General features: G+C 23.9%; 1 protein-coding gene across 6 annotated transcripts in view; it reads right to left on the reverse strand.

Annotated features, from left to right (window-relative positions):
* LOC127280010 (low-density lipoprotein receptor-like) overlaps positions 1 to 18,247 on the reverse strand; it is a 25,727-nt gene extending 7,480 nt beyond the window's left edge. The window contains exons 1-5 of one of the 6 annotated variants that reach the window (XM_051302693.1): positions 17,716 to 18,246; positions 10,811 to 10,927; positions 4,536 to 4,658; positions 2,513 to 2,632; positions 1,203 to 1,325 (exon numbers count right to left, since the gene is read on the reverse strand). In XM_051302693.1, the coding sequence (XP_051158650.1) occupies positions 1,203 to 1,325; positions 2,513 to 2,632; positions 4,536 to 4,658; positions 10,811 to 10,927; positions 17,716 to 17,854 (622 nt within the window). In that variant the 5' untranslated portion in view covers positions 17,855 to 18,246. Of the gene's footprint in view, positions 1 to 1,202; positions 1,326 to 2,512; positions 2,633 to 4,535; positions 4,659 to 10,810; positions 10,928 to 17,715 lie in introns of all 6 variants that reach the window. The other 5 variants (XM_051302694.1, XM_051302695.1, XM_051302697.1 and 2 more) reach the window with 5 other exon arrangements.
* Between the last annotated feature and the right edge of the window lie 239 nt (positions 18,248 to 18,486).

An 18,486-nucleotide genomic window follows, 5' to 3' on the forward strand; every position in this document is an offset into this window, starting at 1 on the left:
AGCTTGTGATGTAAATGATCATCAATATTAAATAGTTATTACACAGCATAATGTCGTATTCGAGCTCCATTAGCGAGTGAATTTAATTGTATTATAATTTTATTGACATATTGAAAATCAATATATATTCAAAAGAAAAATTTGCTTTTTTGAATTTAAAATATTTTAAACCAAAATTGAATGTAACTAAATCCAAAAAAATTAAGTTATTAATTATTAATTATAATAATAATTTAATAATTTTTTAAAAATAATTTTTCGTTTTAAAAAAATTATAAAATATGTAAATAAATAATTTTTGAATAAAAAGAGAAAAAACTGATTTCATACAAGCTGATCATGCTTTTTTGTAAAATAATAACTGTAATATATAAATAAATAATAAAGAAAGAAAAAAATTTTTAATTTTAAATTGGAATTTTCATTAATTCTTATAAATAAAATTCATTATAAATACAATTTATTATTATTTAATTAAAAAGTATTTTATAATTTTTTTGGTATTAACCTAAAATTAACTATTACAATTTTAATTAATATTTATTTAGTTATTATAATTCAATTCCTTTTCATTATTGTAAAACTTTCTTATTCCTTTCAATACCTTTACTTTAAATTTTTTCTTAAAAAAAAAATTTTTATTTTTGCTTAAAAAAAAAAAATTTTATTTTTGCTATCTACTTCTTTTTATTCTATTATATTTTCTTCATTTCTGTATATAATATAATATTCTTTTATGTTTTCACTCTCTATTACCTTTCATTTCTTTATATATATATATATATATATTATTATTATTTCCTTTTAAAACCATTTCTTTCAACAAATTTTTTTTGAATATTTATTTTTTTAGTTTTCTTTTATAAATTGTGCCACTGAAAAAAATTTATTTAATTCAAATAATCGGTAATTATAGAAAAAATATTATTTATATATTTAAATCAAAATTCAAATTAATAATTTCGTTATTCAAAAGTAAATTTTATTTCCGTCTAAAAAAAATTTGTCATTCTTGTCCCTAAAAAAAAAAAAATCAAGAGGTTTCTTTTAATGGAAAAAAGAAAAAAAAATGAAATAATAATGAATTAAAAAAAAAAAAAAATTGAATTTAAATGGAAATGGACGTTGATGGGAGTGATCGAATTAAGAACTGATTGTGAATTGATTTTGAGCATGCAATGGATTCATGCAAAAGCCCTTACTGCAATCAGCTTCATCCGAGCCATCGGAGCAGTCAGGAGTATCATCGCACATCCACGTCAATGCCACACATTCCCCATTTCCCGATCGACATGTGAATTGATCCGACGTGCAATTCTTAACTCCTATAAATGTTAACAATTCGTCGCATGAATCCTATATATAGTGTCAAATGAGAATGGTAATCGATTATAATGATGATGATGATGATGAGGAGAAGAATGTGAATTTCATCCCAATGGTGATTCGATTTTATTTTCGACGTATCAGTCCCATAAATTGCAAATTTCAAATTTTATTTATTATCACGTGACTTTAATTCACTTTTTCCATATATTTCTTATTATTTTAATTCAAAAGAATTTTTTTCAAAACCGATTATTTGATTTAAATTTTTATAATGTTTGGAAAAAAAAATTTGTATTGTTAACAATATTAATATTTATACAAATTTAAAAAAAAATTATATTTTTTTCTCTTTGAAGTTAAATTAAAAAAAAAAATTGAAATAAGTATATAAAAAAGAAAATTGTTTGTGTAGAGAGAATTATGAATAACAGCGAGCAAAAAATCATGCAACAGCCAATAGAATAAAAACAAATATATAATATTTATAAATATATATATCCTTAATGTGTAGTGTATAATAAACATTTTAAAAAAGCTTAAAAACATTAAACATTGAATTTGTAAAAAGCATATCAATTTTTAATTTAGATCTCGACATTTACAATTGACTTGAATTTTTTTTTTTTTTTCAAAAGAAAAAATTAAAACGAAAAACTTTAAATCCCCTAAAGGCTTGTAAAATATAAATTTTCGAAATTATATTGTAATCATACTTTATTTTTAATTTATTATTTCTATATTAAAAAATAATAAAAAATAAATTTCTTTAAAAAAATCAAGAATCTTGATAAAAAAAAAAAAAAAAATTATATAAATCAAATCAGACGGAAACAAACGAGAAAGAAGTGATTTTAGCGAAATAATGGAATTTACAATAATTTAAAGTTTTCCACAGTGGAAAATTCGTTGAATAGCTTTTTAAAATGGAAATATTTTTCCAAGAGCAAAGCATGCAATTTATGAATTCTGAGACGTCGAGGTCCGCTGAAAGAGTATTTTTATTTTATTCATGCTATATAACGTTCATCCGCAATTTCCTCTCTTTTTCTACAACCCCCTCTCATCCCCGTGTTTGCGGACCTGGTACTTGCGATTCCTTTACGGCTTTTGCACGAGCAGTCCAATGCAGATGCACCTGATCAAAAAAAAAAAAAAGAAAAAAAAAAAAATTATATAAACTTACTTGGACAGTTTTTCTCATCCAACCCGTTGATGCAATCGTACTGTCCATCGCAAACCCAGGAAATAGAAATACATTGCCCTGGCGAGCACTGGAACTCCATTTCACCACAAGCTCGTGATCCTTTGATTAATATTAATATTAACAAATAAAAAAAAAAAAACGAAACACTCACACAACATTTCTCCTCATCACATGGAATTCATTAAAAAAAAAAGGAATTAAATACATTGAACATAAATATAACTAAAAATTAAAACTAGAAAAAAAATTTTCTAAATAACAATTTAAATATGATATTCTTTTTAAATATTTGAAAATTTTTTTTTATAAAAAAAATTACTACAAAGTAAAATAAAATTATATTATCTAAATTAATAAATAACTAGCAATTTTGATGTTAAATATTAAACAAATTTCATTTACCCAAAAAAAAAAAATGCTCGACTTGAATTTCCATGGAATTTCAATTTAGCTGAAAAAGTTCTATTTTCCAATGGAGGAAAAAGTGTCATTCCCTTTTTCACTTTTCAATAACAACTCAATAGAATGTACAGAGGTCATTTGTACTGATCTCCCGCAAAGTAGAGAGAGAGAGAGAGAGAGAGAGAGAGAGAGAAAAAGAACATGTTCTAGAAATACTCTCAATCGTCGTTTCAAAATCTCCTTAAAAGTCTCTATATCGTTATCCCATGAAATAAAATCACATCTCTTCTATATTTCTTTAATAAAAAGAGATAAAAAGAAAATTCTTTTTCCTGAATAGTAAAAAATATTTCCAAATAGAAAATTTATTTTTCCAAAAAAAAATTGTTATCGTAAAAATGAGATTTTTAAAATCTTTTCTAATTACGAAATACGAATAGTATTAATATATTTATAAAACTTACTTTATAAAATAAAAGATAATATTTTGAGAAAACTATTTAAAAAAAAAGAAACATAATTTTGTGCTTTTACACGAAAAGCAATTTCAATTCGACGCTAAAGTAAAGAAAAATTTGCAAATTCTCTCGTTTAAAATAAACTTTTTTTTTTTCGCAAAGCGAATATAAAATTTATTTTTCAGTTATAAATTTTATTTTTTTTCTCATTAAAAAAAAATTAATTTTAACAATTATTCACGAAAAAAAGTAGATAAATTCGAAAATTTAACAATTTAAAAAAAAATTTTAATCTACTTTTTCTACTTGAAACTCTGCCAAATGGAGAAAATTGTATCAATTGAAACGAATCGATTCTTCAGAATCTTTTTTCTGTATAATTTATGGAAAGCTCTTAAAGGAAGAGAAGAATTCATTTACATTGAGAAAAAGAAGTATGCGACGAATTGACGAAAAAAAAAGGAAAAATTTATTTAGTTATACGAATTTTAATACGAAACAAAAAGGAAATGAAAAAAAAAAAATAAACTTAGAACAAAAAATAATTTCAACCATCGAAAATTGTCATTCACGCTTTTAAATTGACTTTTGCCACTAGACCTTTGCAACCGGACATTTCATGCAAATTGCTCAGTTCGTTTTCGAAGAGAGTCAATTTAAAATCGATTGTTGTAACCACAGAAAAATATTGTTTACTTTTATAATTCGATTTGTTCAAGAGTTTGAATTCTCCCTCTCTCTCTCTCTCCCTCTATATTGTTTTAATTCTCCTTTTTATTACATCAAAATTGCTAGTTATTAAAAGCACTGAAAAATATTTATGATTTATTAATATAATAATAAATTATTAATATAATTATTACTCTATGATAATTATTTCTAATTTATAAAAAAAAAAAAATATCTGAAAAATACAGTCGAACCTCAATAAATTCGAATTTTTATTAATTCTGTTTTATCGAAGTTCGACTATATTCGATTAACTATAATTTTAGTAAAAAAAAAATCAATTCACAATATGTAAAATTTCGTTTTTTCGAAACATTTCCAAAATTGGGAAATATATATTTTTTTACTGGATTTTTTTTTAAAATGAAAAATGTAAGTAAAAAAAAAAAGAAAAGAATAGAAGAGAAACTTACTGCAAACGAGCGGATTTTCGTCAGATCCATCAGGACAGTCTTTTTCTCCATCGCAGTGCCAATTTCCAGGAATACATCTGCCATTGCTACATTTAAATTCAGACTCCTTACATTCTTCTTGAACTGAAATTTTATGAGAATTAATTAATGTCGAATTTTTTATCTCATCTGAAAAACAATTGGTTGCACACCACAAAACTAACAAGAGACACAGTTTTTTATTAAAATTGAACATTTTCGTGAAAAAAATTTATTTTTTTTTTTTATTTAAATATAAAAAGAAAGTTTTTAATTTTAATTGCACTTTTTTTTTTAAACTCCAATATTTCGATTTGATTTAAAAAGTTGGGGACATTATTTCAAGTTATCCAAAGAGATTTTTCTTTGCACGTGCGATGTCTATAGTTTAATTTAACTTTGTTTTAACACACACACACACTGAGAGACACAAAGTTGAAAGAAGTCGATTATTCGATTGGCGATTTATCTTCTTTTAAGTGAGAAAGTAAAAAAAAAAAAAAACTGAATTTCAATCGAATACTTTCTGGTCAGACAGACAATCTCTCTGTCTGTTCCAGAACAACATTTTTCACTGTTGGTCCATTTTATAAAAAAATTTTTTTATATAAAAATTTTTAATTATAAAATAAAATTCCTTTTTATCATTATAAAAAACTGAATTTGTCGAAACAAAAATTATATATTATCAAAAATGAAGAAAATTAATTCACAGAATGATCCATTCACGTTGAAAGTCACGGATGCTGTGTAAGGCTCCTACGATCAAGTCCCTATTTATGTATCGACACTCACATATACACCCAATCCTGTTCACAATAATTTTCTCTACTCAATAATTGAATAAGGAAATTATTTTATTTAAATTAAAAAAAAAAAAATACGACGATTTTTTCTCTCCTCCCCAGAAAGAAAATATATTTTTACAAAAATATTTCTAATTTTCATAAGATTTGATCTTCTTTGAAGATCAAAGCTCGTCACGCGAGTTTCTTTTTATATATATATAGCGAAATGGTTGTAAAGGATTGCGCGAGAAAAATTCACACAATTTTTTTGCATGACGGAATTTACCAAAGAAAAAAAAAAAAAAATGTGGAAAATAAGTGGTTATAAAGAAAAGGTTGGCTTTGAAATTTAAGTGATACCAGTTCCGATTTTTTTTTCTGATATACATTTAGTGAAGGGGAAAATTTCTTTTTTTCGCCTCATTAAATTTTTCTATTTTAAAAAATTTCATTTTTTTTTAATTCTATTCTCAAATATCAAAACAGTAAAAAAAAAATTGAAGAAATTGAAATACAGCCAATTCCCAATGTGAAAAATCTCATTTTCAATAACGAACAACTCACAAGAAACACACAGGGGAAGAATATTTTTCAGAAACAAATAAAAAAATATGTGACTTTAGGGAAAATATTTGATTTTTTTTTTTTAAATTAAATTTGAAAAAATTTTGAAAACAAAAGAAATTTGTTTTCAATTTTCGGAGAATTTTACACCTTGAACTAAATACAACTTTCTGTAATTGGCAATTTAATTTTGACGTCATTACGCTTGAATTCCAAAGAAAATAAGAGTCATTAGTTGAGTATTAATTACAACATATTGATCTTAACGATTAGTTTGTAATTTTTTTTTGTTTAGATTCTATTTATTGATCAATTATTGTCAAGCTCGCCTTGAGTGGACCAACTTCTAAGAGAATTTTTTTTTTCCCTCCCTTCTCTATATAGAAATGCAAATTTTCTTCTCATATCTTGAACTTGAGGGTAAGGAGAAATAAAATTATCAACTTTACCTCTCAGTATTCTTTTTTTTTCTGATTTATCCTTCGCAGGCATATGATGAGAAAACTAAATTGACTCGTGTTGAATGAAAAGAAGAAAAAAATTAATTTTAATATTTAAAAATCAATTTTATTTTTCATATCGATAGGAAAAAAAAAATCTCCATTTTAGAGAATATTTATGGTCCTCTCTAATAGCTGCTAGTTTAGAAACAAATCTCAGAATCGTGTGTGCCAGAAGAACTGATTTTAGTTTTGAAACTAAAACTAAAATTGTTTTCGAAACAAACTATAGCGAGCAAACTAGTTTCTAAATCGCTTAACAAAATAAAAACAAACAAACTTTTCTCATAATTAATTTTTCGCCTACTCAAGTTCAAGAAACAATATATTCGATTTCTTTTTTTTTTTTATTGTAAAATTAAACTCGATTTTCAAAATAAAAATTTTTTTTCGTAATTAAAAATTTTTTTCGAAATTTTTAATATAGAAGAAGAAAAAACCTACGTTTATAATAAAATATACAACGAGTAATGAATTAATTTCGACTAAAGGGATTTTCAAGAGCAAATTTCAGTAAACTTGATTTTTTTTTCCCCCCAACAAGTGTGTGTTCGAATATTCGAAAATTGATCCTAAGATGTAAAAAAAAAGAAGAAGAAAATGAATTCAATTTTGAAGGGACAATTATTCCAAATTTTCATTTTAGCAATCCTTTTCTCTCATAAAACACTATTTCTCACTGGGTCACAATGCGGACAAAGTTCGGTGGTTATACTTTGTCACCAGCTGCGATTCTGGCTAAAACCATTTCCTTTCGTTCGATTCTCTCTCTCTCTCTCTAAATGCTGACTTCCACTTTGAAAAAAAGATTTATTCCAATTCAAAAGAAAATTGTTCAATTCCTCTATGAAATTCCAACTAATTTTCCAATAAAGATTTATGCAAATTTAATATACTCCCAAAAAAAAATCATACCTATAAAAGAAAAAATAAAATAAGAATTAGAAAAATATGACAAAAATTGAAATTTACTAAAAAATCAAGAATAATGATTTACCTAACGTTTCATTTAATTTCGACATTAGCGAAAAAAAAAAAAACTAAGTCTCGTTTCGAATTTCCCAGGAGATTTTCCAAGGATCAAAGAATCGAAAACTCGAATTTCCTCTCTTCTATACCCAATGGGAATAGGGATTTTGCAAAACTTGGTCGATTCAAGGATTCAAGTTCCAAAAAAGATACTGTCAAAAATGTTTCCTTTTGTGACAGAAGATAAAATTTTTTTTTTTTGAAAATAATCCAAAAGTAATACTTCTTTTTTTTGATACAAACAAATAAAAATTCGTTTTCCTATATACGTAGAATGTATGTAACAATGAAACAGACATCCAAGCAAAGCACAATCGGATCAGATTGGATCAGACCAGATTAGGTAAGATGCACTTCTCTCCATTGGTGCAATGCAGCTTTCGTTCACTGCTGCTCTTTGAAGTGTGTATTTACTGCTCGAAACTCCAATAATTGGATTAGCTGTAATTACAAATAACACTGTCTAGAATCCTCCTGATGTAATTTTCAAGTTTCGGGAAAAAAAAAATATTTTTCTGTATCTTAATAGGTTCGAAAAAAAACGAAATCCAATTTTTCAATAAAAAAAAAAAGAAATCTGAAACAAAATTGAAGAATTAATTTCACTTTCGTGTGAGAAAAAAAAAGAGAGAAATTAAAAAAGGGTTTCAAACAGTTTGGAAAAAGCTTCTTTTTTTTTTTAATGAACTCGCCTCTTTACCTCTTTTAATTAAAGTAAATATTAAGTACTTCTCTTTCAAAAGAGAGAAAGCTCATTTCCACTAATGAAGGGCTAGGAAATAATTTTAAATCAGAAAAACATTTGGTATTAATTTCACGGTTCCTTTTTAATATGTTCAAACAAAAAAGGAGAGAAAAAACAGAAAACTTTTTTTAACTTTTTAATTTTTCGATAATTTGAAAAGCGGAAAAATTTCATTAATATATGCGTTTTTTAAACTATATCTTTGAAAAGGAAATAATTTTTTATGAAAACAAATTTTTTCAAAAGACTCACAAAATCTTTTGACGAATTTTGTTTTTGAAATTGAGAGACACGAATTCTCAAGATCTCTTTTTTTTTTTTTAAATGAAAAAAAGAGACTTTGGCGAATCCTCAGTAAGTGGTTTGCGCCTCTGGTCTATTTTCTTTTTTTCTTATTCCCTTTCTGTGAATTTGTTTCTTCGAAGTCTCTTTTACAAGTCATTTAACATGATGAGCATCTTTTTTTTCAAAACTTCAATTTTTTTTTTTTTTTATAAAAAAAAAATGTTTATTTTCAACATTTAATTATTTTAATAAAATTTGAATTAATGGTAATAATTTTGAAATAATTTTGCCATTTCTCATCTTGCGAAAAACAATTCTAGCTTCAAGTTTCCTCAACATTTTCCATTCAAATTGAAAAATAAATAAAAAGCAACTAAATAGCGAAGCGTCTAAAATCCTCGACTACTCTAATTAGAATTGTCTTGAGAGAAAATTGTTCATATAATGAAATTTTTCATAGAAAAAAAAATTCTTTTTTCCACAAAAACCTTTTGGCCTTATCAAAACTGACTTTTCACTTCTTTCTTCATTATATTTGTTGGCAGCACCCCAGGGCTCGATTCAGAATATAAGAAAAAAAAAAACAAAAAAAAAATGTTACTGTGTCTTTCATTTTTAGAGATATTTTCTTGCGAAGAAAACTTTGAGTATTTTTCCCTCACACTTTTTTTTATATATATATATAATAAAATATAAGTTTCTTCATCCATTTTACGAAAGAGAAAATGAAGAAGGGTTGAAATCGTCTTCTATATGTTTATTTTCCCATGGTTGTTTTGTGTTACTTCTTTTTCGAACAATTTTTATTTATTTTTTTTTTTTTGAACAAAAGAGATAAACCATTTTTTCCTATATGACCAATTGACCCATTTTTTTTTCCAATTCAAAACATTGTATTTTTCTCTTTTGAAATTCAAAAATTTCCATTGAATTTTGAAACAATTTAAATCCAAATATATTTTTTTTTTTTGCGATTATCGAGTAAATTAAATCGTCCGGGTGACTTGTTGGCATCATGTCTCGATCGACAAATGTGGTTTGGCTTTCACCATAATTATCCGGCGTCAAGGAACCTACACGCAAGTCGTCTAAAGCTGCGAATGATGCAAGAGAAACAGGCTTTGCACTACAATATAATAATAATAATTGCAAATAAGTACAAAAAATAATAAATAGCAAAAAATATTTTTTTTTAAATAAAAATTATTCCAAAAAAAAAAATAAGTAAAAATATTATTTTGTGAAAAAAAAATTTCATCAGAGCAAAAAGTGAACTTATCCAACTTATATTATGAAAGTAAATGTAATATTCCATAAACTATCCATCGATAGAGTTTGAAACATAAATTTTACAACTTTTTTTTTGAGACTATAAAAATAAAAAGAAGATCAAAGCGCGAGCGAAAGACTATAAACATTAAATTGATCGAGTGAATTTCTTTTATGATTTTTCCTAATCAAAATTCTCTTATTTTAATATCAGAATCTAAATTATATATCGAGTACATAATAAAAAATTTACAGATCTGATAAATTTCAATTCATTTTTTTTTTCGGAATTTATTCTATCGTTTTTTATCTAATTGAAGTTGAACCTCTAATATTTATTTGAAGATAAGAAAAAAAGGTAAACGAGGAAAATTTCTATTTTCCTTTTACTGAAACAAAAAGTAATTTTTTATTTGTTACCAAGAAAATTTTTGTTTCTCAAACTTTTTGATAAGAAGTTAAAATCCAACAAGCATGATGAAATTAAAATTTATAATTGCAATAAAAATAAAATTTTATATAACAATGGTATATGATAAATTATATATAAATTTTCATCTCTCTTTTTTGAATCGTATTATAGGAAGTTCAGAAAGCCGTGGACTTTATTAAAGTTTATTAGCATTTTGCAAGATTACTCTTGAGAGATAATTATTTTTTTTTTTTAAATATATATTAAATGCGTAGTCAAGCAAAATAATAATCATAAACATTTCCTCATATTAACGTCAAAAAATTTCATAATTTCCTATTATTCGTCTAGAAAATTAGAACTTTAATCATTGTATAATTAAAAAGTTCCATAATTTATATTCCCCTGATAAATGAAATTATATTTAACATTTAGATATTTTATGGATAATGAAAATTAGAGATAATTTCATTATTTTACGATAATTTAATAAAGTTTGATTTAGTTTATTTTAATTAAACAGTTTAATAAATTTTTAGAAAAAAACAAAAAAAACTTTTTAATTTTATGTTTGAAAAAAAGAAAATTATTTTTTTTTAATATTCACTATAAAAGAACTGCGTCTCCAGAAAAGATAAATGAAAAAAAAAAAAAAAAAAACTTACCCTTGCATTCTTCATCAGAATTATCACCACAGTCATCAACTTTATCACAGACCCAAGACACTGGTATGCATCTTTCGTTCGCACATCGAAATTGTCTTAATGGACATCCACCTAAATCTGAAATTGAAAAAAAATTTATTAAAAAAATTTTGAAAAAAATAATTTAATATTTTTATAAAAAAAAATATATTAGATAAAAAAGAAAAATTTATAATATTATTTAAAAATTCAAGTATTATTTTTTTCCCCATGTATTAAAAATGGAAACTGATTTAAGGTCATAAAGAATTTTTTTTTCATCTATAGAATAAATATATGTAAAAAGTTATATATGAGATCATAAAGTCGTTTATAATGCAAAATATTTTTTTGTGTCAACTAAAAGGTACCCTTCGCCTCGAGTTTAATTAATAACGACGTTAAAGAACTTATAAACCATAGTTCATTTATATTTGTAGTTTGTGCCAGATGGAAGTGTATTAATACATGAACTAGAATAAAAAAATTGACTATAACAATAAAATACCAAATAACCTTATTTATATCAGCGTAAAAAAAAATTTGATTTTTTAAAAAAATTATTTTTCCAAAAAAATTAAATTATTTTGTTATTTGATTTTTTTAAAATGAATAATTATTTTTAAAAAATTTAAATTATTTTATTATTTAATTTTTTAATTAATAATTATTTTTAGAAAATTAATTTCCAGAAAAAAATTAATAAAATAACTTTTTATTATTAATTAATTTATTGAATAATTAATATTATAATAAAAATATATTATAAATAATAATTTTTTTTTTAAATCTGGGAAAAAATTTGAATTTATTTGATAATTTGTGGATAGCTATCTATTGACAATAATTATTATTCACAAACACATGTATCGAAAGATTGTTTTATGCAAATAAACGCTGAGAATTGATTTAAATTTTCCCAACATTCACCACATCAAACTATATAGCGAAAGTAACATTTTGAATATTCTAACAGCTCGTCACTTAGGGATGTTGAAAGCTTTCAACTATGTTTCAAGCTATGTTTATTTATAATATAGACGAGAGTGCATTGAAAACAACCCTCTATATACATACACTTATAAAGAAACATAGACACTTTCAATCTCAAATTAATTATTCATTGAAAATAATTTTTATTTTCTATAAAAATCACATTTAATAATTTATTAATTATTAAATGAATAATAAAATAATTTAAAAAAATATTTAATTTAAATATAAAATTTAATAAAATAATTTGTATTATTTTTATAATTATATAAAATTTTATTTGTCAGAAAAAAAAATTATTTTCTATAAATTTCTCACATTTATACGTTTCATTCAACTTCCGTCAAAATTAGAGATATATCAAAATTCACATTCAATTTATAATACACGAGTTTATTAAATAATATTCTCAGTGATTTGAACAATCATCCCACACTATTGATTAGCTTTAGGCGGAATATATATAAATGATTAATTCACGTAATTTAAATTAGTCAAGCTTGATAATTAATTTAAAAAAAAAACAATAGAAGAAAATAGACGATATTTTCAAAACAGAAAAACAATTTTTGAAAATTTTATCACAAAAAAATTCAAAAAAATATGTGAACAATAAAAAATAAAATTATTAAAAAAAATCCCATCTGCTATAAATATAATATTGAAATTTTTTTTTACAAATTTATTTCTTCATAAAATAAATTAAAATAAAATAAAATAAAAAAAAATTAATAAATTGTTATTATGGAAAAAAAAAATTATTTTGAGATGAACGGTATTCAAATATTGTTCTATTTTTGTCTGGCGCATGTAAATGAACATCAATGTATATAGTGTATTTAATTGATAGGTATTATATATATATATAGGTCTAGTTAATAACGAAGCTTATCGAGAAACCATAATAACTAAACGTTACCCACGAATCATTTGCTTGTAATTTAAACTATTTGTGATATAAACAAGCGAGCAAAAGTTAATTTTTCCCTCTAATATGCAAAATGCAAGCAGTTAACTAATAATTATTATCTTGTATTATAAAACGTAATAGGAAATTTATATTTATACAAATTACATTATGTCTTTAATAAAGAAAAATAAAAATTTATTATACGCAACAGGAAATACTATTTTTTTTTTAACTTAGAAAAAATTTCTTTTCATTTACATAATATATATTTCTCGAAATACTTTTTACTTTTTTTTTTTTGTTTTAAATTTTCCAAATATTTATAATAGTTATTGCGGTAATAATAATACAATAATAAAAGGAATAAAATTATTATCATAATTAAATATTTTGTTATTATTGTATCATATAATGATTAATAATAAAAATTATTATATCAATAATAATCTTCAATAAATTCATTTGATAATACGTGGAATAATTATTATATATATATCCCCAGAGCGTAAAACGAAGATATTTAAATAATATAATTATGCAATCAGACGAGTAGATAGAAAATGATTTCACTGAAGTTTATATATACAGAGACAGTTTTGTATTTCAATAATAAAATGAGACAAATATAGAATTTGCAGACTTATTATTTGCTTCTCCGATTTTATAGTTATTGTTACAGTATCGATTTTGTGTGTATATAAATTAATTGTAATATTCATGTAACAAAAATAGAAAATCAATTCAATTAACTATTTTTTTCTTTTTAATTTAGAAAACTATTTTTTTTCAATTTTTAAATAAAATTAACTAATTAACCAATTAATTAGAATTTAAATTTAGTAAATTCAAATATTCTGTGAAATTAATTTGGGATAATAATTTGTGAATATATACATATATATGGTTTCTATATATCAATTGAGGCTTACGCAATAATTGCTAAATTCTCAATTGAAAATTTCGATTATTATTAACACCATTTCGTCATTCACACATCGACGGTAAATAATTATATATAGAAATTATATTACCCTCTCTAAATTCCAAATTAGAATGAAGAAAATTTCTATCAATTTTAATTATTTTTTTTATTTTAAATACTAAAAAAAATTATTAAAAAAAAATAGTAACAAAATTATTAGTCAATTTTTTACTTAAAAAAAAAATTCTCCATAAAATATTAAATACAAAAATTAAATAGATTAATAATTTAATTGACGTGAAAAATGAATTCTATTTATTGGCTTCTTGGAACATCAATTTACAGTTACTTAAAAAGGTCAATTTCATAAATTACGAGAGTATATATATATATAATGGCCGAAATAGTTTGACATTTCAGTATTTTACTTTTTATTATCGCTCATAAATGCACCTGTTGGAAGTAATTAACATTCATATGCTTCTGGTTCTGATTTTAAATGCAAATTTCCACCAAATTAATTTTATCTTAAAAATCGTTTAAAAATATTCATAAAAAAATTAAATAAAATAAATAAATTGATTTAAATATAATTGCTTTATAGAAATAAATTTTAATATTTTGGAAAATTTTTTTTTTTGTTGATTTTCAATAAGTGTCGATATTTTCCTAATATACCGCGTATTAATTATGTCATGTATTAGATAATATATATGTGTGGATATACAGAAATACATAAATGAATCACAAACTCCATTGAGGCAACTGTGGGTTCACATACAGATGTATATGTTATATATATATATGTAAACCCTCTCCAGTTCAATTAGCTCACTTTGCTTTAGACATGTTCTCCATTGTTTGCTTTGAACTCACTTGCTTTGCTCATATTGATATTACGCTCTACAACTTAACTCAAAATATCTGAAATATTTCTCTCATTTCACTGTCGATTATTTATTCACTACAATTATTATTATTATTATTATTATTATTGTTCATTTCACTAAAGATAAAATTTAATTTTTTTTATCAGAAACCTGTAAAAAAAAAAATTTTTTTATTAAAGCATTTATGGTCAATGTCATTGAAATTATATCGATAAATATAAACGTCATATGTCCATCTATAATATGTCAACAAGTCGTTTGGTAATAATTATTCATGAAAACCGATATTCAATTTTGAATCACTCTTGTAAAATATATTATCCATTGACCTATGATTGAAAAACAATAGTATAATAATACGGATGATAAAAGCATTTTTAATGGATTAATAAAATCGTATTGTTTTTTTTTTTTTTCTCAAAATGATTTTGTATTTAAATTGATCAAAAACGATCATTAATAAAATACTTTTTATTGGAAAAAAAAGGCCTCCTACCCCCTAAAAAAACAAAAACAGAAGGGGGGTAAAATTCAAAAAGCAAAATTCGTAGATGAAGTAAACAACTATTAAGTAAATCCATTTGAAATAAAATTTTCTTTCCATTTATAAAAGAACAAGAACACGTCAGTATTGATTAAACCATTTCCTTTTCTCAAAAAAGCCACATCTGTATTCTCCTGCAACTTTTCAAAGGAAAAGATTGACCTAAGAAATCCTCTGCTACATTTACTACGCCTGATTTCTAGCGTCTGCACACAAGAGAGAAAAGGAGTTTGTGTGAGTGAGTGAGTGAGTGAGAGAGAGAGAGAGAAGAGAGGGTGGATACAAAGCCGTACCTTCGATCGACCACCCTCGCTTGAAACGCTCTACGCAACACTGAATGGCTGGACCAGAATTGAGAATTTCTCCCTCTAGATATGACACATTTTCATTTCCATTTAAATCCGCATTCCCTTTTTTTTTAATCTACCATCGCAAAGGAAAAAATAACTCGGAAACAATCATTAACCGAAAAAATCATCTCAAAAGAATCTGAAATCATAATTAATTAATTAACAAATGAAAAATAATAATAATACCTAATACTAATAATAAAAATAATTTGTATTAAAAACAATCTCAAAAGAATCTGCAATTATAATTAATTAACAAATGAAAAATTATCAATAATAAATATTCTTAATTTGTTTTATAATTTTTCTTTTCTTCCAAAAAAATCAGTTTTGTAATAATAATACCTAATAATAATAATAATAGTAATAATAATAATAATAATAATAATTTGTATAAAAAACAATCTCAAAAGAATTAATTAACAAATGAAAAATTATCATTATTAAATATTCTTAATTTGTTTTATAAATTTTTCTTTTCTTCCAAAAAAAAATCAGTTTTATAAATTCTTCTTAATTTCGTGTTTCAGTAGTAAAAATCAATTTCTATCAGACAAAACCAGATTTTAATTTAATTTTTAAACGATATTTTCAATAAAAAAAACAAAAAATTTTTTTTTTTAGTTTCAATTTTAAAATCTTAATATTTTCTCCATGATTTATTATATTTATCATCTAAGATAAAAGTCATTGAGGAAAATTAATTTTATAAAACATTTTCCGGTTCGTTGAATTTTATCGAAAAAAAAAAAATTAAACACTAATGATAATTTAAATTTGTAACGTCATATATATTTTGAAATTCTAGACACATAAAGTTTCGAACTTTGTCTACGTAATTTTCTAAATAGATGTGATGTCTTGAAATTTCCTTTATCAAAGTTCCCTATAAAGTTTTCAAACTTCGAAGCACATGTTGAGCCTTTTCAAGTTCTAGTTTCAAAATTAAATGTTACCTTCGTCAAGTATTCATTTTGTATTCCAGAGAAATACACCAAACTCTTGTTTCGAAAGTTTTTTTTTTTTTTCTCTCCCCCTCCCAAAAATCAAAGTTATTATTTTTTTTTGTCAATTAAAAAGTTTTGAAAAAAATTTTATTTCAATTGAAAACAATGTTTTCCTTCTTTTTTTTTTTGTCATTGTTGTGTGCTTTACGAAAAAAAAACTGGATTTCTTTTTAATGTTATCGATTCAATCAAAAGTTTCAAGTCCCTTTGATTCCCTCTCTAATATCATCATTTTATCATTCAATTTTCATCTTATATTTATTCTGAATAAATAAAATAACAATAAAGAAAAATAATATATCTTCTTTAGAAAATTATTTAAGTAATTTTTTTATTGAACAAATATTTTTCTTAAAATTGCAAAACCAACAAATTCTCAAAAATTAATTGAAGTTCAATAGTGAAAATAATTTATAATTTTAGAACATGGAAAATTTTTAAAAAGCGAATAAATAATTAATTATTAAAATTTAATTCTTGCTTATTCTTAAATATACACATACATACACACAGATGAAGGCTAAATTTGAAACTAAAGCTCGAAGGGGCAATTAAACTCATTGACCCGCAAATTTTTAGCAAGCACAATATGTAACACAGTTTAACTTATAAATACTGTTTGTAAATGTCTTCTATATTTAAATTATATGGAAATTGTATGCAACGATATAGAAAATGTATTGTTTTCTTTAAATAATAAAATAAAGTAAAATAAAAAAAAAAAAAAAATTATTTTCTCTATTTAATAATTAAAATCATCCCTATTTAAATGAAAAACAATATATTTTTTCACAGATATTCATTTTCTATTTATTATTATTTACCCCTTATAAAAACAAACAATAGTTGTTGTTGAAATAATATTTTAAAATCAACATCCCCAAAAGTGAATTAACCTCAAAATTTCGTAAAAATTTTCATTTATAAAACATGTCAGAAAAAAAAAATGACAGGTGTCATCACAAACGTCACTACCAAAACAAAACAATCACACAGAAAATTAATGACATATTCCCAACAAAAAAAAAAAAAACAAGCAACTTTCATATCAAAAAAAAATAAATGACATTTCATACTTTCTAATTAACATAAACTTGTTATTTTTGTCACCGTGCACTAGAATACCAATCTGAAAATAGAGCAAGTATTTTTCAAGCGTGGGTTGGCTTGTTCCCTATAAATATTTATAGTCGATTGCAAAAATTAATTTAAATTACGTCGCGTTTTTTTTTTTAAAGTAAACAAAAAAAAAGTAAATTAAAAAAACTCACCTTCAGAAGATAATGATAAATTCACTAGAGTAATCAAAATGATGAAAAGAATGAATGGTGATGTTGATTTGAATAGTAAAAGCCGACATTGATTTGAACGGCTTTTTCCACCCTTGTTTTCACTCACACGCACCACCATGTCCTATTTGGAAAAAATAATAATTTCCGGCTTTAAATTATTGCCAGATAAATGAACACTCGCGTTCGCCCGCCCGAGCGAACGGCGAAAGGAATGCAACACCGGCTGGAAATGATGAATCCTTTGCCGTGTCACTAGCACGGAATGCTGTATTATCTTCTCGTCGAAACGATGTAAAAGATTTAACAACGACTGGTTGCATAGGATTTACGTCCTGGTGCACTTCTTTTATTTCTTCGTGTCAATGTATCTGTCCCGGGCGAATGTCCAGACAGAAGCAGACAGGAGTCATCGTTTTTCCTTCACAAGAGATGACGGTTCTCTGACGCACCAACATCGCGCCACCTGCGCGCGCATATCTTTCTCAAAAATAATGTTGAACTCACATAACCTCACTTTTTCAACATTTTTTTTTTTTTTCCTTTATTATATTTGAAAATAATCATTGCCAATGTAAAAAACACATTTCATGATAATGGTATTTCATGAGGATTCTTTATTATAATAATAAACAATTTTATTTATTCTTTAATGCACGTGTTATGAGAGAAAATGATGTAAAACAAAATTAAACACACTCAACGGCAAATTTAAAGCCTAATAACAGGGCTGTAACTAGTCGTCTAGAATAA

This window comes from Leptopilina boulardi, unplaced genomic scaffold (assembly GCF_019393585.1).
Source record: "Leptopilina boulardi isolate dan_hultmark-lab unplaced genomic scaffold, ZJU_Lbou_2.1 LbouV2_229, whole genome shotgun sequence".
NCBI classification, from domain to species: Eukaryota; Metazoa; Arthropoda; class Insecta; order Hymenoptera; family Figitidae; genus Leptopilina; species Leptopilina boulardi.